The sequence below is a fragment of the Balaenoptera borealis genome (genome assembly GCF_965194805.1).
Source record: "Balaenoptera borealis genome assembly, chromosome: 1".
Lineage (NCBI taxonomy): Eukaryota > Metazoa > Chordata > Mammalia > Artiodactyla > Balaenopteridae > Balaenoptera > Balaenoptera borealis.
Genome location: NC_138860.1, coordinates 179,247,835 through 179,270,413, shown reverse-complemented (window position 1 = coordinate 179,270,413; position 22,579 = coordinate 179,247,835). Strand labels below are relative to the sequence as shown.

General features: G+C 55.5%; 1 protein-coding gene across 6 annotated transcripts in view; it reads left to right on the top strand.

Moving 5' to 3' along the window:
• The window catches only part of NBL1 (NBL1, DAN family BMP antagonist), a 62,876-nt gene extending 47,427 nt beyond the window's left edge, over positions 1–15,449 (top strand). For 2 of the 6 annotated variants that reach the window (XM_082403155.1, XM_082403154.1), the window contains 3 exons: positions 12,042–12,277; positions 12,402–12,513; positions 13,929–15,449. In XM_082403155.1, the coding sequence (XP_082259281.1) occupies positions 12,111–12,277; positions 12,402–12,513; positions 13,929–14,180 (531 nt within the window). In that variant the 5' untranslated portion in view covers positions 12,042–12,110 and the 3' untranslated portion in view covers positions 14,181–15,449. Of the gene's footprint in view, positions 1–3,750; positions 3,967–4,969; positions 5,084–12,041; positions 12,278–12,401; positions 12,514–13,928 lie in introns of those variants that run through there. The other 4 variants (XM_082403158.1, XM_082403157.1, XM_082403159.1 and 1 more) reach the window with 4 other exon arrangements.
• Positions 15,450–22,579: the final 7,130 nt, after the last annotated feature.

Here is a 22,579-nt window from a genome sequence, read left to right as displayed (position 1 = left end):
GCATTACTTGAGTGAGGGTGAGAGAAAGCTTTGTGCTAAAGCCTGGGTTTGATCCAGGGACTCTGACTGCCTGCCTTCTCTCTGCTATACACCTCCCTAAAATAGCTTTCATTTTCTGGAGCACGTGCTATTTTCCAGGAACTGTGCCGAGCACTTTGCATCCATTTATCTCCTTGAATCCTGCCTCCTTCTCATCATAATCTTACCTTAAACGTCGCCTCTTTGAGATGTCTTCTGAGGCTTTCCCATCCCATCACTCACTCTGGCTTGCTTAGTTCCTCCGTGACACTTAGATGATGAGAAACCCATTCTCCTCTTTACTCGTACACGCTCCACCTCCCTGTTGCAGAACTGAAGCTTCCTGAGGGCTGGGGCCTTGCTGGTCCAGCCCATTATTGTGTCCCTGACACCTCTGTGCCTGGCACACAGTCTGCACAAAAGTATTTGTTAAATAAATGAGAGGGACTACCCTGGTGGCGCAATCTGCCTGCCAATGCAGGGGACACAGGTTCGCTCCCCGGTCTGGGAAGATCCCACATGCCGTGGAGCAGCTAAGCCCGTGCGCCACAACTACTGAGCCCGCGTGCCACAACTACTGAAGCCTGCGCACCTAGAGCCCGTGCTCCGCAACAAGAGAAGCCACTGCAATGAGAAGCCTGTGCGCAGCCATGAAGACGGAACACAGCCAAAAATAAATAAACAAATAAATAAAAGAGTTTATGTTAATAAATAAATAAATGAGAGCCCTGGCAACAACTCTAGAGAGTATATGCCGTTACCAGCTGCACTTTACAGAGAAGGAAACCGAGGCCCAGACAGGAAACAACTGGCACAGAGTCAGTGGGTGATGGGAGCAAGGATTCAAACCCAAGCAGGAAGACTCCAGAACCTTCCGTGATGAGTCCTCACGGCCCCTCCCACCTACACATTTGGACATGTGGACTCTCTTGGTCTTTATCTTGCAGAAGAGGGAAGGACTGTGGTTGTCCCAGGCCCCAGTACCAACCTTCTGAGTCAGTGGGCCGGACTGGGAGGGAAGGCCTTTTCTTGTTTTCCCTCTTTCTCCGGGAGAGTGCAGAGGTTTGGACCCCTGTTGAGGCCAGGCTGACGGGATTAGAGGAAACAGCTGGCCCAAGCCCGTGCCCTGCGGGAGGGAGCTCACATTCCCAGGACTCGGGGAGGGAGCAGCTCCCCGTAGTCCAGTCACATTCCAGGTCGGTCATTTTCCTGAGCCCAGATGTTTGCTAATGAGCTGGGGAGGGAGGCTTTCAGCCCTCTACCCCAGCTCTGGGCCCCACATTACCTCGGCCCCAAGAGGCTGGCCCAGGGCCAGCAGGCTCTGGCTTCAGGCCCGTGCCCAGGGCCAGCCAGGCCTGTTGGGGCAACTGGCGTACCGCTGCCAACCAGGTGCATCTCCGTGTGCTTGGAGACTCTGACGTGACAGGTTCTGCCTTTCCTGCTGGGGCCCCGCCACCCTGGGTCCTGGTGGTGCAGCATCCTTGCTGCAGCCTGATGGAGGGGCTCTGAGGCAGTCAAGAGGGTGTGGTGGGCAAAGGAGCATGGGCTTTGGAGTTGACGGGTCTGGATTCAAGTCTGGACTTTGTCCATCACTAGTGGTGTGATCTTGGGCAGGTAACTAGGCTTCTGATGCCTTGATTTTTCTCATCTGTAAAATGGGAATAATGATAGGATTATGGTCAGGTTTCCATACAATAAAGCAGGCATAGTGCTTAGTATAATGCCTGGCACAAAGTGATAGCTGTTGATAGTATTAACAAGTTACCTTCCAGACCCCTTGTTCACATGGTAGCCCTCCTGTAATTACGAGTCTTCACCAGACAGGTGTGACCCAATCCCAAACCCCATGTCCTTGATTAGGTGGTTGGGTGGCTGAACTGTCAAGGGCTTCTACTTCAGGCTGTCGGTATGATTTGACAAACTCATTAGGCTACCCAGTTGGTTTCTTGCAGTGGGGTGGGTTCTTACAAAATGTAGACATCCAGTCCCCACCCCACCTGGGGTGCACAGTGAGAGTGGCAGTGGTGAGCACAATGGTCAGTGTTTCCTGAGTGCCTACTGTGTACCAGGCAGTGAGGCTACACCTGTGGGATGTGTTCCTCCCACAGACGGTAGCTGGCATCCCCTTTACTGTGTGACTTTAGGCCAGTTACTTAACCTCTCTCTCTTGGTCTTGGTACTTTCACTTATGAAATGGGGATAACAATGCTGTTTATTTCACAGATTTATTGTGTGGGTGGAAAGTGCTTAGAATGTGACCAGGCACGTAGTATAGGAAGGTGCTCAATATGCCTGAGCTATTATGAGCATTATTATAGTTATACTCATGGAAACATTTATGGGGGATATTAATTACTTAATTCAGCCAAATATATTGTAACCCTTGCTTGCCAATCCCTGGGGACACTGACACAGGTTATCCCTGTCCTCAAGGAGCCCACAGTCAAGGGGAGGAAAGAGATCTACTCAACTAGTCTAGAGGGAAATTACCATGAACAGAGGGTATGTATCCTGTGCTTCCAGGATCACACCGGAGAAGGGAGGGGTTTATGCTACTTGGGTCTTGGGAAGGCTTTCCAATCTGGTGCTTGAAGAATGCCTTTACCAGGAGATGAAAGGAGGGCAAGGGAACCCCAGGCAGAGGGAACAGCACAAGCAAGAACTAGGAGGCATAGAGACTCAGTACTGGGTTTGGAGAGGCAGGTAGGTCAGCGTACACCATGGAATTATCAACAGGCCACTAGGAGCCACCGGGATGCTCACCAACCTGTGACATTGGATGAGCAGGGCTGCTTCCATCTGGGGCTTCCAGCCAGGCTGGGGCGAGATGCATGGACACCCACCACTGTGGTAGAACGCAAAATTCCGAAATCTTGTCTCAGGACCGGGCTACTACTTTCCAGGAGCAAAGCTATTTTCTCACTTCACTGGCACACCAAACAGAGAGGGCACGACCGAAACCCGCCCGAGTGCCCAAGTACAGGCTGATAAGCTGGGTACCCCCGTACCCAACAGCTGAGGCTGGGACGCCGCGCTGGGCGCTCTGCTCTTCGCAGGAGTCAGAGAAGTGAGCCCAGGTTCCGACGTTCCGAATAGTCCTCCTCGGGACTCTCAGACCCTTCTCTGCACACTTAAGCCAAGTGCCTGGCGCTGAGGCGAGGCCCGGCGGAGGTCGAGTGACACTAGGGAACTAAGAGCGCGGACCAGCCCCGGGTCGCACGGCCGGGAGCGGATAGGTTGGGCGCACCGCAGGACTGAGGAGGGAGGACAGTCTCCTGGTGCCGCGGCTCGGTGGACTGGGGCGCCACACCCTCGGAGCAAGACTGAAGCACCCGGTTCCCACAAAAAGGAACACTTCCATCTTTGTCACCCGGAGGCCTGGCACGGCCCGATGGCCGGGCTGGGGGAAAGTTGGAGAGAAGTCCGAGCGCAGAGAAATCCGGCGGAGGGCGCTTTAGAACGAGCCGGGGCGCCGGGCTCTCTGCCCTGCCCCTAGGGCGCCGACCAGGGCGGCCCCGGTAGCTCCGCCGCGCCGTCGGACCGCGCCGGAGCCCGGCCCGGGGCTCGAGGGCGACGGGGAGAAGGGGCCGGGGCCCCGGGCGGCTGAGGCGCCCCCTCCTGCGCGCCCGGAGGGAGCGGCCCAGCGCGCCCGCCCGCTCTTTCTTTTTCGCGTCCCTCCCTCCACTGCCCCCGCCCTCGCTCCCTATTTGGAGCGGAGACACCCCTGACGTCGGAGCCGCTCGGCTCGCCGCTCCCCCGCACCGCGCGCCCGCCCGGGGCCGCAGACAGCGCGCAGCGCAGCCCAGCCGAGCCTCGCGGGGCCGCCGCCAGCCCTGCCGGCCGCCTCCCCGAGCCTCCCGGGGGCGCCGCGCCTGCCTCCCGCGGCCCGCAGACAGCTCCGCAGGAACCGGCGGGTGCGCCGCGCTCCCCACCGCCGCCGCGCGCGCGGTAAGTCCCGCCCGGGCCGGCACGCGGGCGCCCAGCTTCCAGAGGCTTCGGCCGCAGGCGCAGCGCCGCGCCCCCGGCCCTCCCGCCGGCCCAGGGCACCGTGCGGAGGCGCCGCCGCCGAGCCCGGGAGCGCGGGGGGCTCGGGGCGCCGGGGCTGGGGACGTGGACGCGGCACGGGGTGGCCAGGGAGCACCCCTGCGCCCCGAGCCGGTCCCCCGACTCAACAGGGGTTTCCATTTCTCGGTAGGAGTTCCGCGGCCAAGAGAGAAAGGGAGGGAGATGCGCGGCCGAGAGAAAGCCGGGCGGGTCGAGGGCGGGTCGGGCCGCGCGGCCGCCGGGGCAGCGCCCGGAGCTCGGCCGCGGGGCTCGCGCGTCCCCGCTGCTCTGTCCGGGCCTCGCCGCGCCGCGAGCCTCTCCACTCCCGTACGTTTCTGCCTCCTTTTTGTCTCTCTCTGTGTTTCTCCCCATCTGCCTGTCTCCCCATCTGCCTGTCTCTCTATTTCCGTTCCTCTCTTTCTCTGGTTCTGTCCCTTTCTTTCTGTTTCTCCGTTTCTGCCTGTTTTCCATTTCCCTGGGTTTGTGCCTCTGCCTTTATGTTTTCTCTCCGTCTCTCCGCCTGCCCCGCTGTGGGAGTCTCTCTCTGAGTTCCTGCGTCTTCCTGGTCCCCCGCCCTCAATATCGGACAGCGCCCCCAGCCCGTGTCGGAGGCACGGGGCCCCCACCGGGGCTCGTGAATAGTTTCCTAGACCTGGTAAAAGAAGCGAAACCCTCCCCCTACCTTCCGCCTGCCCCGGGGGACTGGCCTGGGTCATCCCCCTGGAATTGAGTCTGGGGCAGGGAAGCCAGCCTTTCCGGGGGCTCAGTTTTCGTAAGAGTTCCACCCCCGCGAGGCGGCCTGGACAACTGGGCCGTGCCGCCGGCCACCTGCCCGCCCCGCTCCCTGGGCGGGGCGATTCTGATCTTTTACAAGCCGCAGTAAAGGGGGCAGCTGGCCGCCTTGGCGTGGCCAGGGGGGTGGCCGGCACCCGGGGAGAAGGGCACATTTTCAGGCTTTCCGAGGTCCTCGCCCAGCTGGAGGACACCAGCCTGTAACTACGGGAACCCCAGGAAAACAGAGGTCAGGGCCGGAGGCCAAAGGCTGGGCGCTGGCGGGGGATGGGGATGGGGAAGCAATTTGTCAACAAGGAGCCCCTCACCCTTTGTTACTGTGGAAACCACCAGCCTCCTGAAACTCCTCCAGATGCTGGGGCCGCTTGGGTGTGGTTTGCCTTTGGTTGGGGCCAAAGAAAAGGCGAGGCTGGAGCATTTCGTCGGTGACCCCCCCCATCCCCACCCTTGCGAGCTGGACCTCCTTCTCTTGGGCCTGTGTGCTGGAGGGTGGGCCCAGGAGGATGTGCTGTGCATTAGCCGCGTATATCTTCATCCTTTTAGAGTGAAATTTCCAACTGAGTTCGCTCCTTCTCCCCACCCCCACCCCCCAAGGGTCGCAGGCTGCGGGAGCGGGCAGGGATGCTGGTGAAGTCTGCAGTGGGACTTCTGCTGAGCAGATGTGTAGGCCGGCCCTGCAGCAGCTCATTAGCATCGATTTGTTTTGGAGACAGTTTTCGGTCAGGAGGGTCTGCGGGCAGGCGGGCCGTGGTCTGGGCTGGGGGGCTGTAGCCAGGGAGGTGGGGCTGCTTGGCAGAGATGGGCAGGCCTTTGGGGCATGGGCTTGGCCCTTCGTGTCCGCCCCTGGACGGTTGGTTCATGCTCTGCCAGCGCTGACGGAAGGAAGGAAGCCACCCTGTGGTGACTGGGGTCATGGAATCACAGTGGCCTTAAGCAGCGCGCTGGAGCCAGGCTCCTCTTGAGGGAATCTGCTAAGATGGACTTTCCCAGGCCGTGCTTCCCATTTCACAGGGGCAAATGGGAGGCCTGGGCAGGTGAAGCGAGTGGTCAGTGGCCTCTAAGCACTGTACTGTCCTGCCTCCAGGCGCGCAGGGAGTCAGCGGATGAGCTTGGGCCTGAACTTGTCCTTGGACCCCAGAGTGGGCCTGCTGAGCTGATCAGGGCTGGGGTCTGACCCTGGCTCGCCCCTCCCTTCCGTTGCACCAGTCAAGGAAGTCCCCTGCACTCATTCCAAGACCTGCGGTGGTTGCCTCACTCCTGCTGATCCCCAAGCCTAGGGCCGAGGCCGCAGATGCCACACCCTCTGCACCCAGCAGCATGTACGGCCCGGCAGCCAGGCCCAGCCTGTTTGCTCGAAGTTGCTGGTCTTTCCGGGACCCTTTCCCTTCAGTCAGTGGCCCAAGAATTAGAGTCTGAGTGGGACCTTCCTCTCCGCTCCCACCCTGGCAGCACAGACAGTTCATAAAACCCTCGCCCAGCCATCATCTTGTTTGAGTTTCCCCTAAATCCATTTTCTTCAAGGCAGATGCAACCCCGGGGTTTAGATATTCTCAGGATGCATTCAGGATCCAGTGGGAGGGAGGGGGAGGGGAGGGGGAGGGGAGGGGAGGGGGGAAGGAGGGGAGGGCAAGGGGGGGTTGTGTGGGAAGGGGGGAGGGGGAGACAGAAGGGTGTGGGCAGAGTTCAGGGAGGGTGAGTAGCCCTGGGTGACTCAAAGCTAGCACTCGTAGTGAGGACCTCTGTTGAGGACATCCTGTGACAGGCGTCCTCTCCTGAAATTTCCATGCCCTCTTCAGTTTAATTCTCACAACTGCCCTAAGAGGTGGCTACCCCCACTTTGCAGGTGAGGAAACTGAGGCACAGAAAAGTTAAAGGGGCTGAGCTAGGGTTTGAACTGGGGTCTGTCACAGCCCGTTGTGAATAAAGGAGACCCAGAGCCGGCCCTTTGTGTGTGTCAGGGTGGGGCAGGGGAGGAGGAGAACAGGGAAAGGAAGGGACTGGGAGCATCTGGTCTGATAAGTTTGAAAAACAACTCACCACAAACCGCACATGCTTTCTGTGTGAATCCAGATGTCACCAGAGCCCACAGGTAGAAACTTCCATCTGAATCCGCTGGGGCCTTAGGTGGGAAGGATTTCCAGAGGAGGTTACGGAAAGCAGACGTTAAAGTTGGGGAGAGGCTTGCCTTCTTCTAACCATTTGCTGGCCCTGCCCTCCAGCTGCTCCCACACCAGGCTGGTTGCTGGGAACCGAAGGCCTGGTGTGTGCGTGTGTGTGTGTGTGTGTGTGTGTGTGTGTGTGTGTTTGGGGGTGAGTGGGCCATTGTACCAAGAAAATTCTGGTGTACCTGGCCTTAAGGACCCTGAATATTCAGATTTATCCCAAAGAGGAAACAGGGAGGGTGATTATTCACTTGTTTTACTAAATCGACTCCTTGCTGTGCAATGGGTGCTCTACGGTGGGTGCGGACGGGCCAGAGGTCTTCCTTGAAATCTAGGCCCCTCTGGTGAATTTCAGGTTTGATTCCAGGCACTAAGCCTAGGCAGTGGGGTGGGTGGCCCCTGTCTGCATTGCTGTTACAGGGGACCCTTCCCTGAGGAGTTGGGTGGCTCTTGACCTGGCTGGTCCTCAGAATCATGTGGGAGTGGATACAGATGCCTGGGTTGCACCCCACAACCCAGAATGTGGGGTCGGGATATCTAGGGGTGGGGCCCGGGCTTCTGAGTTGTTGGCAAGCATCTCAGGGAAGATGCTAGGTTCTGGTAGGCGTGAAACGTAGAGAGGACCCCACAGGCCCGACCCCGGAGCCTGTGTTCTTGCTGCCCCACCGCCGTCCTTCCCCAGGAAGCTGCCAGGGCAGGTGCCCTGTGTCTGCTCACTGCCCTCGTCCCCTGCGTGGGAGACATGGGCCGTCACTTCCTTGCTCTGTGCCTCAGTTTCCACGGGGCTGGAGTGGGTCGGCTGTGTCCCCTCCCCTCCCCCAGGGGCCATCTTTCTGTGTTGTTGGCAGCCTCAGATGTGTCAGGTGTCGGCACAAGGCCTCTGAGGATCCGGAGGGCTTAGATTGGGGAGTGGACGGTGGGCTGGTAGGAAGGTACCCACCTTGGGCTGAGGGTGCCCCGATTGTGGCCTCCCCACAACTCGGAGGAAGGGCGGCGCTGTACCTTCCCCAAGGCTCCAGGGAGCCAGGGGTCGGCCTCGGCCGCATGCTCCTCTGCAGGGGAGTCCACGCTGGGATTTGAACTCCGCCCCATGGGGCGCCCATGCTTCCAACCCTGGCTGTGGTTGAGCCCCGCAGTGCTGACGGGGGTAAGAGACGCAGCTGCTGGGGCGGGAAGCCCCGGCCTCTCGCTTGCTCCAGATCATTCCCCGTCACCTTGTCTTCCTCTTCTGTGAAGCTCTTGGTGGTTACCCTGCTGCTGTCCAGTTCAGATCTCAGCTCTAGTGAATGCTAACTGTGTCAGCGTGAGCAAATCTCTTAACCTCCCTGTGCCTCGGTTTCTTCATCTGTAAAATGGGGGAAATACCGTATCTATCTCCTAGGGTTGTTATAAGGACCGAATAAGTGAATATATATAAAAGCCTTAGAACGGTACCTGGCCCACAGTTAGGAGCAGCTCTTACGACTGGGAGGCTGGGAGGGGTGTGCTCGGCGGATACCCATAAACCCCCTCTCCTGGCCTTGCTCATGCAGTTCCCTCAACCACGGGTAACTAACTGTACTCCTGAGTTCAATCCAGAATTGAGAATCTCTCCTCCCTCGGCCCCTCCAGCTGTCTAACTGCCCCGCACTGAACAGCTGCTTCCTCTTCACCCACCTCCCTCGACCTCCCCTCCAGGCTCTGCGCTCCCCAGGCCCCCACCCTCGCCGCCCTCTCCGCCCTCCTAGAAGGTGCCTGGTAAACCGGTGTCAAACTGCAGGGAACCGCCTGGCCTGGGGAAGGGCATTGCTTGGCCTGACTTGCTGGGGGCCTCGGGACAACCCCTCTGCAAAGCAAGAGGATCGGCTTGGGGGATCCCCTTCCTGCCCTGGCGTTCTGGGACTCCCGTGACTTGTCGTGTGACCTTCAGGGCGGGAGGAAGGGATGAGAATCTGGGTGAGTCTCAGGAAGGAAGGTCCGACTGCTGGATCAAATAAAAAAAAAAAAATCAGCTGAGCTGCTGCCTGAAAAAACAAAACACAAGCCAACAAAAAATAAAACCTGCTAGCAAAGAGCCGAGTCCAGTGTGAAGGGGGGGCAGCAGGGGTTCTTGGGGGCCGGGTGGGAGGGTAGGCGGCGGGTGTGTGTGTGTGGGAGACCAGCCCGGCGTCCCCCCTGGCTCCTGCTCCAGCGTCCAGCTTTGGCTCTGATGCCGGCCCAGCCTCCCCACCATCCCCCAGGGGGAAGGGAACTGGCCTGAGTTGGGTCCCTGCTGGGTGCTGGGTGCTTTCATCGCATCCTCCCAGTCATTTTCAAGGAGAGGGCTCTGCTCCCCGTTTTAGGGCTGAGGTAGGTGGGTGCAGAGAGGTGGACTGTACTTCCGGAAGTCACGCAGCTCCTAGGTGGGAGGCCTGGGACTTGAACTTAGGAGGCTCCCGGGGCCATGCTTCGGCTGCAGCTCAGGGCTGCTGGCCTGGGGAGGCTGAGTGCGGCCTGGCCCCTCCTCTGAGGTCCCGGCCAGGGCTTGGTGAGAAGCCGGGCCTGGTGGGTTGGGTTATAGCACCCCCTCTGTGGGCCCAGCTGACCTTTAGCTGTGCCCTAGAGAGGGGGGTAGAGAAGGGAGGTGGCCTTCTGCCTCAGTTTATCTCATTTCCCCTCAGCGTCTGCTACAACCTGACGCATGATAACCAGTCCTCACCCTCCAGGCCAGTGACTCCCCTGAAACACTCACCGGTGTCCCGTCTCCCACTACACCTTGTTATTAACCTCAACCCCCATCGCAACTCCGCTCCCCCTTAGCCTGGTCCGGGCCCATAGCGTCAGTCCTGACCTCTCCTAATCCCAACCCCAAGCCAGCCCCAGCGCTCATCTCCAGGCTGCTTTCATTACAACCTCAGGCTCCGTTCCCGGTCCTAAGGAAACCTAACATCACCCCCTGCCCCACCTGACCTGGCCTTCCTGAGGAATCCTGATGGAGGCAGGCATAGGACAAAAGTCCCCGGACCTCTCTGAGGTCTCTAGGGGCCGGTCTCGCCTGGGGAGGCCCAGGGAGCTCTGGCCTTAGGTGGGTCTCCGCTGGTGTGCTACGGTGGTCGGACCCTGGTGCAGAGGCTAATTCCCCAGGGACAGAAAAGGACCTGGTGGGGTGAGAAAGCCTCCTGGATGCTAAGGGTGTTAAAATATTAGGTTGCCAGTTAGGAACAAGTCTATTCTATTTTCTTAGGATGTGGTTGTACTGAAAACATGGGCTTTGCTGCCCACCTTGTGAGTGAGACCGGAAATGCGTGGGTGAGAGCCTGGGTCATGACACAGACTCCCTTGGGATGGGGCAGACGGTCTGGACTCACCTCCCACTGCTCTCCCCGCTTCACCCCTCCCCACTGGGCTGGGAGCAGGGGTCACCCAGGCATTGAGATGCAGTGAGATGGGACTTGTCTCTGCTTCCGGAGACCTCCTGCAGGGAGAAGGGGCAGGACCTGAGCAGAACTTGCTGGATGGAGAGACCGGAGCGCTGCGGAGGTGGTCACAGCTCTGCAGGCCGGCCTGGGCCCTCCCTGCAAGCCCAGCTGAGTCAGCCCATGTAGTTAGCCTGCAGGAGCGGGCAAGATCCCCCAACACCTCTCACTTCCCGACTTTTTACCAAATACCTGCCGTTTCAGCAGAAGGTGGGCTGAGGGTAGCGTTGTTCTGAATGGGATTTCCAGCCCTGAGCCAGCCTGACTAGTACTGGGCATCTGTGGGACCAGTGGGACCATACTTGGCCCTTGCTCCCAATTCAGCCCCACCCAGGACCCTCTGGGGACTGTCCCAAGACACAGAATCCCAGTCTGACCGAGCTGGACCACTTCTTAAGCCTGGCCTGCATATCAGAACCACCCTGGAAGCTCGTAAAAAAATGCAGAATCCCACCCCACCCTAGAACTTTCACTTCACTAGTCCTCAGGGAATTCTGACGCTCTACCAGGTTTGGAAACCACCAGTCCAGGGCACCCCACTCATTTCACAGGTGGGGACACAGGCCACAGTGTCCAGGGTCCCACAGCCTGTGTGGATTCCAGACTCCCAGTCCAGTGCCTTTTCCCCAATGTCCTGCCCCCAGAGGACCCCTTTGTGAGCATTGCCCTCATTTCCGAATCTCTCTGAAGCCTCCCTCCTCCACAATTCTTGCAGTGGGAGAGTGGATGAAACCTACAGAAGATGAAGTTGGGGAACATTGGGAAAATCCCCTTTGAGTCAATGCTTGTGACACACGCTCTGCCCTGCACTGCCATCTCCTGACAGGTTCTGGTATTGCCTTATTAGTGCCTCGCTCCATCCAATTCACAGAGGGTCAAGCCCTTGGCTTGGATTGCCTTGCCTCTTGTTTGACTCAGGGGTGAGGTTGGAGCTGGAGATAGTGATGTGTGTGTAGACTCAGGGCTTGGGGCTCTGATGGGGCATCCAAACGAGAAGTACAGTCTAGTTAGGGTTAGTTTTTTCACCTGAGGTCCACCCATCCAAGGTGGCACAAGAATTCACAGTGACATGAAGATGGTTAGCTTTGCTGACAACCGTGGCAACATGTCCAGGAGACCTGCTGGCTGGCCAGCCCCTCAAGGACCCACAACATCACAGTGAGGAGGGAGCTAATGATTGTTCAATACTCAACAGGGTTCTTGGAAACTGAGTGTCTGGCTTAGTACTTGCAATAATCATTGCCACACACAGCATCACCATCCCCCTTTAGATGAAGCAAGTGAGGCACAGAGATAAAAAGTAACTTGCTCAAAGCTACAAAGTAAGTTATAAAGATAACTAACACGTATGGAATGTGTATTATCTGCCAGTCTCTCTGCTCAGGGCTTTTCATGAAATACCTTGTTTAATCTCCATGATACACATCTGATGCTCATACTATTAGCAGCCCCAGTTTTGAGGTTCATACAGGAGAAATAACTTGTCCAAGATTGTGCTTGGCTAGTAAGTGGTAGAGGTAGGATTTAGACCCAGGCAGTCAGGTGTCAGAGCCCACGCCGTAACACCACTGCCCTCCTGCCCTCTGCCCAGCCTCCTGGACCCTGCTGGCCTCACCTGCAGTCTGTACTCAGTTCAAGGGCTCCAAAGGTCACGGGCACGATGCTTCGGGTCCTGGTGGGGGCTGTCCTCCCCGCCATGCTGCTGGCTGCTCCACCGCCCATCAACAAGCTGGCACTGTTCCCGGACAAGAGTGCCTGGTGCGAGGCCAAGAACATCACCCAGATCGTGGGCCACAGCGGCTGTGAGGCCAAGTCCATCCAGAACAGGTGGGATCCCGGGGTGGTGGGTGGAAGGGATGAGGACACGGGCTCAGGGGGGAGGAAGAGGACAGGGCTGCCCATTCTTGCCTCCACCGTGGTGACACGGACACGGCGGGCTCTCCTCCCACAGGGCGTGCCTGGGACAGTGCTTCAGCTACAGTGTTCCCAATACCTTCCCGCAGTCTACAGAGTCCCTGGTGCACTGCGACTCCTGCATGCCGGCCCAGTCCCTGTGGGAGATCGTGAGTACTGCTGCCCGCTGCTGCCCAGCTCCCGCCCAGAGCCGACCCCGGCCTTGGCCACAAGCGCTTAGTGAGGCCCCACTGTGTGCAGGGTCCGAGCCTCGTGCTGGAGATACAGACATGGTCCTTGCCACGTGATGGCTCACAAGTCTGACACCAGCACGTACAGGACAAGAGCTCTTTCTGAAGCTCTGTTCTGATGTCAGTCACAGGCTGAAATCCTTTCGGTGGCTTCCCATTGTTATAGGATGAGACCAAAATCTTTGCCAGGCCCCATAAGGCCTGCCCACAAGGCATGGTCTGGCTTACCAGTCTTTTTAGCTTCATCTTCCCTCTCTCACCTTCTTCACTAGCTTGACCCTGACACCAATCCCACGTCCTTTCAGTCTCTCTTACCTACTCCGCTTAGGACCACCATGGGGCCTTTGCACATGCTATTTTCCCTGTTTGGCATACCTTTCTCCTCCTCCCCCCCCTAGTTAAATTCTAGTCAGTCCTCTGCGCTTGGCTTAGGCATCATTTTCTCAGAACCCCTTTCCTGATCCCCCAGGCACTGTGTACCTCTGCTTTGAGCATCTGTCACACACACAGTTTTTCATCTGCATTTGGGTGATTTTGACAAGTCTGTTTTCTCTGCTAGACTCTGAGTTCCTTGAAGGACCATGCCTGTCCTTGTGTCCCCAGAGCTGGCATGGAGAAGGTGCTCTGTGGAAGGAGGGAGGGAGAGACAAGGAGGAAGGAAAGGAAAAAGAAAGGGTAGCTAGTGGTGCGACAACAGGGGAAGAGTGAATGCTAACGGGGCTCGGGGCTCGTACAGGGCGAGCCTTGGCTGGGCGGGGTGGGGGGGTGTTGGGAGGGGCTCGTTGAGGAAGTGATGTCTGGGCTCGGGTCCAAAGGTTGAGTAGAAGTTAAGTGGGCAAAGTCTAGGGCGGTGGGGAGGGGGCAGGTGGGGCAAGGGCCTCCCAGGCAGAGGGAATGGCATGTGCGAAGTCTCAGGCAGATCAGGCAGGACAGAGTTGGCGGGAGGGGGGCAAGGTCAGGGGTGGAGAGAGAGGTCCGCCGGGGGTCAACCTCAAGGTCCTGGGTGGCCTGAGTCAGGAGTCGGTTTTTCTGCGAGAGCAGTGGGAGCCCTGAGGGGGTGAATTTCAGGCAGGGGCGGACCACTTGGGTCCCCTCAAGGTGCCCTCTGGCTACTGTGGGGATGGGCAGGAAAGTGGCAGGACGTGAGGAGACAGGTCAGGTGGCTCCTGCAGGGCCTCAGCCCCTCCCCCTGGATGGGCCCAGGTGTCCCAGGTGGGCTCAGGCTTCTGGGGTCTCTGGGATTCTTGGTCCCATGAGGAGTGTTACCCTTGGGGCCTTCCTGCCTGCCCCAGGCCCTTGGAAACCTCTGTCCCCTTCTCTCCTGCCCTCCGCAGGTGACCTTGGAGTGCCCTGGCCATGAGGAGGTGCCCAGGGTGGACAAGCTGGTGGAAAAGATCCTGCACTGCAGCTGCCAGGCATGCGGCAAGGAGCCCAGTCACGAGGGGCTGAGCGTCTACGTGCAGGGCGAGGACGCGCAGGGCTCCCAGCCCGGCCTCCACTCCCACCCACACCCTGGCGGGCAGACCCCCGAGCCCGAGGATCCCCCCGGGGCCCCCCACGCAGAGGAAGAGGGGGCTGAGGACTGAGGCCCCCGACTCTTCCTCCCCTCTCATTCCCTGTGGAATGTGGGGTCTCACCCTCCCGGGGAAGAGTTGGGGGAGAGGCTGAAGCCCCCCTTTGGCACTGGATGGACTTGGATTCAGACCTGGACTTGGAACGCTTCCCGGTTGCCACGGAGATCTGAAGGGGGTGGGACTGGCGCCAAGCTGCACAATTTAATATATTCACGAGTTGGGGGGAAGAAGCAGAGGTCTTCAGGGTTCTTTTTCGGAGGGGGGTTCTCTTCTTTTCTGCCTCCTAGACATGTGCCCTGGGGAGGGGGGATAGTTGGCTAAGCTGCTGAGTTGGGGTGAGGCCGTCTAAGACGCGCCAAGGCCCGCACGGCCCCTCGGTGGGGCAGGGCCCTGGGGTGCAGATGGTGGCGCTGGGCCCTGAGCTGAGATTGGGCGCCTTGCCAGTGGCAGCCCTGAGGCAGGGCTAGGAAGACCACTGGCAGAAGCAGGACACTCCAGCCCCACTGGTTTCCCCAAAGGCCTCGCACCCCCGTCCCCAGGGCAGCTTCTCCCCGGTGGCACTGCGGTGGCCCTCCCTCAATGGCTAGGTTGGGAGTCAGGCCTGGGCAGGACCCTGCTGACTCACGGCCCTGGAGCTGGGAGCCAGGCTCCCTGCCTGCCTTGGCTTTCCGGGGGGCGGGGAGGAAGGCGGGGGAGGAGGAGCCTTGCTGGGCCAGGGGGAGGGGATGACGCCCTGGACCAGAGAGCATCCTTCCCTCCTCGCGCTCTCCCAGATCTTAGCGCCTCTCCCTGCCCCCCAGGTTCTAGGCCCCTCAAAGCTGATGGAGCCAGCCTCACCCTCTTGGGAAGCTCTTTCTGAATATCTGATGGTGGGGAGGGGTCTCCCTTACCCAGAGGTTCCCAGGAGGGACCTGGGTGGGATAGATTCTGGATGAGCCTCAAGGAACGAGGAAGAGGAGGGGCGAGGGCTCGTGGGGCGGCTGTGTTCACTGGGGCTCTCCAGCTGCCTAGTCCCCTCCCCCCACTCCTCCCAGCTGCACTTTAGCCCTAGAGGGGGTGCGGGGCCCCGGGGGAGGGCTGGGCAGGCGGGCAGGGAAGAACGCCCCTCAGTACCCACAGCTGCCTGCGTCTGCTCTTCTGTCCCAGGGCCGCTGCCGGCCCCACCAACCAACCCTCTGCCTGGGGGTGCCCCGGCCCTCACGGCTATTCCGACAAGAGCTTCTGGAGCTTGTAACCAGTAGGATGGACCCCGAGTTTTCTCATGAATAAATTCGTTCAACACCTGTGTTCTCTTCCTCACAGGGCAGCCCTGCTGACTCAGGGCTCCCCAGGGGGAGGGAGTCAGGCTGCGTGCACATGGAGCCCTGAGCGCCCCTCCCCGCATCCTGGTGGTCCTCACTTTCCCGCCGTGACATGCCCCCCCTGGCTCCTGGCTCCCCACCTCCTGCCTCCGTCCTTGGCTGTCTGTTTCTGGCCTCGCATATACGTTGGCTGGGCCTCCAGAACCCCTTTTCTGTCTTTGACCTTTGATCCCTTAGGCCCATGACACCTCCTCACCCTCACTGTGACCCTGCATCAGCCCTTCCCTGCACCCCAGCTGGCTTGGCCTCTGGAGTAGGGGAAACAGACAAAAACTAATGATTACAAATTGATATAGGAGGTGGGGTGCTGTACTAAGTACTTTATATCAATTAACTCACTGAATCCTCACCACCACCCTGCGATGCAAATACTGCCCTCATTTTACAGAGGAGGCATCTGAAGTACAGAGGGATGAAGTAATTTGCCCAGGGTTAAGAAGTGTCTCCAGTAGGACTTGAACCCAGGCAGTCTGGCTGAATCAGTCTTCTCGGTATAACCTTAGTAACTGCCATTTGCTGACCACCTACTATGTGCCGGGCTGGGTGCTTGACAACCCTGGAGTCCCTTCCCCTTCACGATGACCCTATGGGTTTGAGATCATCGCCTGCATGCAGCTGAGCTCGGGGGCCCCCCAGATTCTCCATTGAGACAGGGCTGGTGGGATGGGTGAGAGCTATGACTCTCTTTCTTCCTTGCACACATTGCTGTAACCACCAATACCAGGCAATTTATATATATTGTTTCTAATCCACGGAGGATCTTCATTTTGCAAATGTGAACTGAGGCCTTTATGCCCTGGGAGTGATTCCCCCAGGCTGGGAGGCAGCGGTGCGCGCGGATTCCAGTCTAGCGCCCTCTAATGATAACAGTTGCGTACTACACACACGATTTCCTCCGGATACCAAGGCTTCCCTTCATGGCGGCTCTGTACTGTTGTGTAGGTCGTGTACTTCCCAACTACAGAATGGCGCTTCTTGCGGTCGTGCAGGACACAACTATCCAGGGTGGTCCTGTGTCCTTTGATGTGGAATTGGGTCGGAGAAAAGTATATCTCTCCTGCACACAGACCTCAGTGACCTCTCAGTCAGGCAGGGATAAGCCCTGGCCATATTAACAGTCATTCTATACAGCTGGAGGTGGGAACTGACTAGAAGGCACAGAGAAAGTACTCAGAGACCAGGTCCAAATGAAGGACTTCCTGGGGTGGTGTCCTTGGTACTAGGCCTCTGAGACCTGAGCATCAACTTGGCGGGATGAGTCTTGGTCAGGAGCTGCCTTCATCCTGTGTATGGAACAAGGTGGGGTATAAATGGATAGATATGTAAAGAAATTGATAAGAGCTGGTTGAAAAGGAGGCAGGCAGGTGGGTTGGCACGGCTGGTGGCAGGCCTGGAGTGCTAGCCAGAGTTCAGACTTCACTCTCATCACAGTAAGAGCCCTGGAGGTGTCTGCACAGAACCGGGTTTCAGCGAGACGAAAAGAAGTCTTGTGGGAGGAGGAGGAGGGGGAGGCTGGAGACCGCAGTAGTCCAAGCAGGAGGTGATGGAGGCCAGAATTGGGTGGGGGCGGGGGAGGCCTAGGGAGGCAGGGCCATGGTAAAGAGGCGGGGCCACACAGGAGAGGCGCTGCTGATTGGATGTGGGAGCAGCGAGTGGGAAGAGCCAGATCTGCGAGAACAGAGAAGCATCTCTAGTTGTGCCAGTTTGCCAACGGGAGTGAGATGTGGATTAGTGACGGCCAATTTTTCTCTTCTCCAACCTCAAACTGAACCACCAAGACACCCCAGAAGAAAAATTGAAGGTCCCCCTCCACCATTCTCCCCAATCTCCGCAAGGGTGGAGGGATTGAAAATCTTTACAAGAGATAAACACTGACACAGCACTGTCCACGCTGGCCCCTCTCCGGATGGGCGGGTAATTAGTACCGGCTTCCCCTCCTTGTTTGCTTATATAGAGCCGATAACTCCCATCTAGTTTTCCTCCCATGCTCTGAGCCTCTGGGAAAATCCTGTCTGCCTGGGTTCAAATCCTGGTAGGCTACTTCCTAGCTGCGTGATCTTGAGCAAGTCACTTAAAATCTCTGAGGCTCAGTTTTCCCATTAGTAAGTTGGGGAATAATGATCGCACCACCTCATTCCCAGGGTCGTGGGAATGAATCAATGTACATGTAGAGCTTGGAACAGTGCCTGGCATATAATAGAACCTCAATGAATGTCAGCCATTATAATAATAATTATTGAGAGTAAATGATTGGCCCACAACTGCTGGTGGTTGGGCTGATAGTTTTCTTCATTCATTCATTGAACATATATTTATGGCAACCTAATATGTGCTGAGGATACAACAGTGAACAAAGCAGACAAATCCCTACCCTCAGTTAACCAGTTGGTTTATGCCTCCTGCGAGAGCAGCTCTGAGCAGGCCTCACAACCTCCCTGGACCTTGGTTTCTCCATCTCTGTCATGAGGAGCTCTCCTTGGTCCCCTCTGTACTGACAGGCATGGAGATCTGGGACAGAGGACTTCCTAAGACTCAGCCGTCCCACTGTGGCACAAGCCTTCTCCTCTAGGGAGGGAGCACCCTGTGGCTAGAAGTAATAAAGAAAACACTGAGCATGCCTCTCTACCCTGAAATGTTAAGGACATGCAAGACTGTATTATTCTATGACCGAAATGACAAATTCAGGTGCGCACGCAGAACTTCTGAAAAGTTCTTAAATTCAAGATAATAACTGTGGCCACAAGGTGGCACCACCACCCAGGCCCAGTCTTGAAAAATTATTTTTTTTTTGAATTTTATTTTATTTATTATTTTATACAGCAGGTTCTTACTAGTTATCCATTTTATACATGTTAGTGTATACATGTCAATCCCAATCTCCCAATTCATCCCACCACCACCACCACACCCCCGCCACTTTCCCCACGTGGTGTCTATACGTTTGTTCTCTACATCTGTGTCTCTATTTCTGCCCTGCAAACCAGTTCATCTGTACCATTTTTCTAGGTTCCACATATATGCGTTAATATACGATATTTGTTTTTCTCTTTCTGACTTACTTCACTCTGTATGACAGTCTCTAGATCCATCCACGTCTCTACAAATGACCCAATTTCGTTCCTTTTTATGGCGGAGTAATATTCCATTGCATATATGTACCACATCTTCTTTATCCATTCATCTATTGATGGGCATTTAGGTTGCTTCCATGTCCTGGCTATTGTAAATAGTGCTTCAGTGAACATTGGGGTGCATGTGTCTTTTTGAATTATGGTTTTCTCTGGGTATATGCCCAGGAGTAGGATTGCTGGGTCATATGGTAATTCTATTTTTAGTTTTTTAAGGAACCTCCATACTGTTCTCCATAGTGGCTGTATCAATTTACATTCCCACCAACAGTGTAAGAGGGTTCCCTTTTCTCCACACCCTATCCAGCATTTGTTGTTTGTAGATTTTCTGATGATGGCCACTCTAACTGGTGTGAAGTGATACCCCATTGTAGTTTTGATTTGCATTTCTCTAATAATTAGTGATGTTGAGCAGCTTTTCATGTGCTTCTTGGCCATCTGTATGTCTTCTTTGGAGAAATGTCTATTTAGGTGTTCTGCCCATTTTTGGATTGGGTTGTTTGTTTTTTTAATATTGAGCTGCATGAGCTGTTTATATATTTTGGAGATTAATCCTTTGTCCGTTGATTCGTTTGCAAATATTTTCTCCCATTCTGAGGGTTATCTTTTCATCTTGTTTGTAGTTTCCTTTGCTGTGCAAAAACTTTTAAGTTTCAAGAAACTTTTAAGTTTGAAACTTTTAAGTTTCAAAAGTTCATTAACTTTTAAGTTTCAAAGAGTGTTCTTCCTATGTTTTCCTCTAAGAGTTTTATAGTGTCCGGTCTTACATTTAGGTCTCTAATCCATTTTGAGCTTATTTTTGTGTGTATGGTGTTAGGGAGTGTTCTAATTTCATTCTTTTACATGTAGCTGTCCAGTTCTCCCAGCACCACTTATTGAAGAGACTGTCTTTTCTCCATTGGATATCCTTGCCTCCTTTGTCATAGATTAGGTGACCATAGGTGCGTGGGTTTATCTCTGGGCTTTCTATCCTGTTCCATTGATCTATATTTCTGTTTTTGTGCCAGTACCATATTGTCTTGATTACTGTAGCTTTGTAGTATAGTCTGAAGTCTGGGAGCCTGATTCCTCCAGCTCTGTTTTTTCCCCTCAAGACCGCTTTGGCTATTCGGGGTCTTTTGTGTCTCCATACAAATTTTAAGATTTTTTTGTTCTGGTTCTGTAAAAAATGCCATTGGTAATTTGATAGGGATTGCACTGAATCTGTAGATTACTTTGGGTAGTAGAGTCATTTTCACAATATTGATTCTTCCAATCCAAGAACGTGGTATATCTCCCCATCTGTTTGTATCATCTTTAATTTCTTTCATCAGTGTCTTATAGTTTTCTGCATACAGGTCTTTTGTCTCCCTAGGTAGATTTATTCCTAGGTATTTTATTCTTTTAGTTGCAATGGTAAATGGGAGTGTTTGGTGTTGATTATAGCAAAGCACATCTCATAATATAACAAGCACCTGTTAATCTATCACACAGAATGAACAAATGCTAACATTTTTGGTCATGTTTTCTTTAGTTTTTTTTTCGGCCACGACGCGAGGCTTGCTGGGATCTTGGATCCCCGACCAGGGATCGAACCCAGCCCCAGAAGTGAAAGTGCCGAGTCCTAACCACCGGACCGCCAGGGAATTCCCTAGATTTAAAAAAATTATTCTATTCTATTCTATTTTATTTTATTATAGAAGGGTAGTTGATTTACAATGCTGTGCCAATCTCTGCTGTACAGCAAAGTGATTTAGTTATACACATATAGATGTTCTTTTTTAATATTCTTTTCCGTTATGGTTTATCACAGGATATTGAATATAGTTCCCTGTGCTATATATTAGGACCTTGTTGTTTATCCATGCTAAATGTAATAGTTTGCATCTACCAACCCCAAACTCCCAGTCCATCCCTCTCCCTCCCCCTAGTTTTTTGTTTTAAATAAAGGAATCAAACTGAAAGAGCTAAAGCAGAGGGACTGATATTCTATTTCACTATATACTTTTAATTTTCACAAAGCTAAAATTTATCAGCCACCTCCCCTGTGCAAAATGGTTTAAATACTCATGCCATGTGTACCTCCACTACCCCAGTTTCATAGCAGCAGAGAAATGAAGAGGCTTTGCCAAGGTCACAGAGCAAGTAGCAGAATCAGGATTATGAACCCAGGTCACTGGGCTCCAAAGTGTGTTCCACACAGCACTTCTCAGCTTTGCTGTTGCTCACATCAAAAATCCCTGGGCTGAAGGAGTTACTGAAGAGCTGAATGCATTCCCGTTGTACAGGTGGGAACATTGAGGCCAATAGCCAGCATTGACACAGCACTGTAAAATTTACAGGTGACACCAACAACCCTGTAAGTGGGTGCTGTATTGTTCTGCTAGTTATTGCAGAGGAGAAAACAGTGGCCCAAGGAGATGGAGTCGCCAACCCTGAGTCCACAGAGCTGGTTAGCAGTGGAGCTGGGATCCCAAGTCTGGTCTTTCTGGTTCTCTGCCCAGTGCTTGGTATCCTGTTCCTTGAGGCACGACAGAAATTGTCACAGTGGTGCAGGTGGCGTTGGGAGGGAGAACAGTCCTCCTCCTGCTGCATAGACCCATCTGCAGGCAGGGCTGGGATTCTGGGTGCCAAATAGTGGTTTGGGGGGAGCATGGGGGTGTGAAGGGTCTTGAAGATTCTCTACCTTGGGCACTGGGCAGACCCGAGTTTCAGTTCCACTTGATCACTAGCTGCTGGTGACCTTGAGTGAGGCCCTTGGCCTCTCTGAGCCCCAGTTTAACACCTACCTCTTAGCATTATTGTATTGGTAGGAATAGTATAATAAAGTTCCTGGAACACAGCAGGAACCTTAAACATGGGAGGTATTATTTTCCTGCTTCTGTGGAGGGGAAAAGACCCCCTTCTACCCTAGATTCTCTTTACATTCCTTTCCATTTCCTTTTTTTCTATAGCAATTATCACTCTATGACTACTTTAAACGTTTATTATGCGTATTATTGTATGTCTCCTTCCAATAGACTGTAAACTCAATGAAGTTGGATCTTTGTTTTGGTTACTGTAGTGTCCAGATTGGGCAAAACAGTGCCTGACACCTCGTAGGTGCTCAGTATAAATGTTTGTTGAATCCACAATATCAATCTGTGACATGTCAGGTAGAGACCCTTCTTAGTTCTGGTTGGGGGTGGGTGGAATACACAGCAGCGTTGCACAGGGTGTGCCCCGCCCCACCCCTCTACCTGCAGTGACTCCACCCCACCTGGCCAGGGGATTCCCCAATCTGTTCCCACTCTTGGGTAGACTGGGAGTGCCAACACCTTGGGGTCTTCATCCTTAGTACCTGGAGCTGTCGGGGGGCAGGATGGTTTCTGCTCGGAAGGACTGTGAGGAGGTAGCCATCTGTTTAAAGGTTTGAAGGAAGTATTATATAGGCTATCGTGTATTATATACAGTATATATGTACGTATGTGTAGTATTATATATGTGTACATATATGTCAAGCGATCTGCCCAGTACCTCCCAACGGGCTCCCCCTGGTAGCGGGCAGGCAGCCCCGCAATGGGGAGCAGTCCTGGGTGAAGGCGGGCCACAGCCCCCTCTTCTGAGTTCCTCCTGCGCCCCGTGTGGGTGGGGAGGGGCATGCGTGGGGTGGAGGCTGCTAGAGCTGGGAGGCCACCTGGCGCAGCCAGAGCGCTCGGATCATCCCTCCGCAGGCCTGGGGGTACCAGGCACCCCGCCCGCCTGAGAGTCCCGGGCTCGGCTCTCCGCGCCCACCGCCGGGCTGGGCGCAGGCTCCGCGGCTCGGGGTCCGCGCGCTCCTGGAAGCAGCCACCCCTCTTCCGTGCGCGCCGGCCCCTCGCGGAGTCTCCCGGCCCCTGGGCGCCTGCACGGCCCGCGGCCGCTTCTTCCTCTCCTGGTCCCGCGGCTCCTGCCGCAGTCGCCG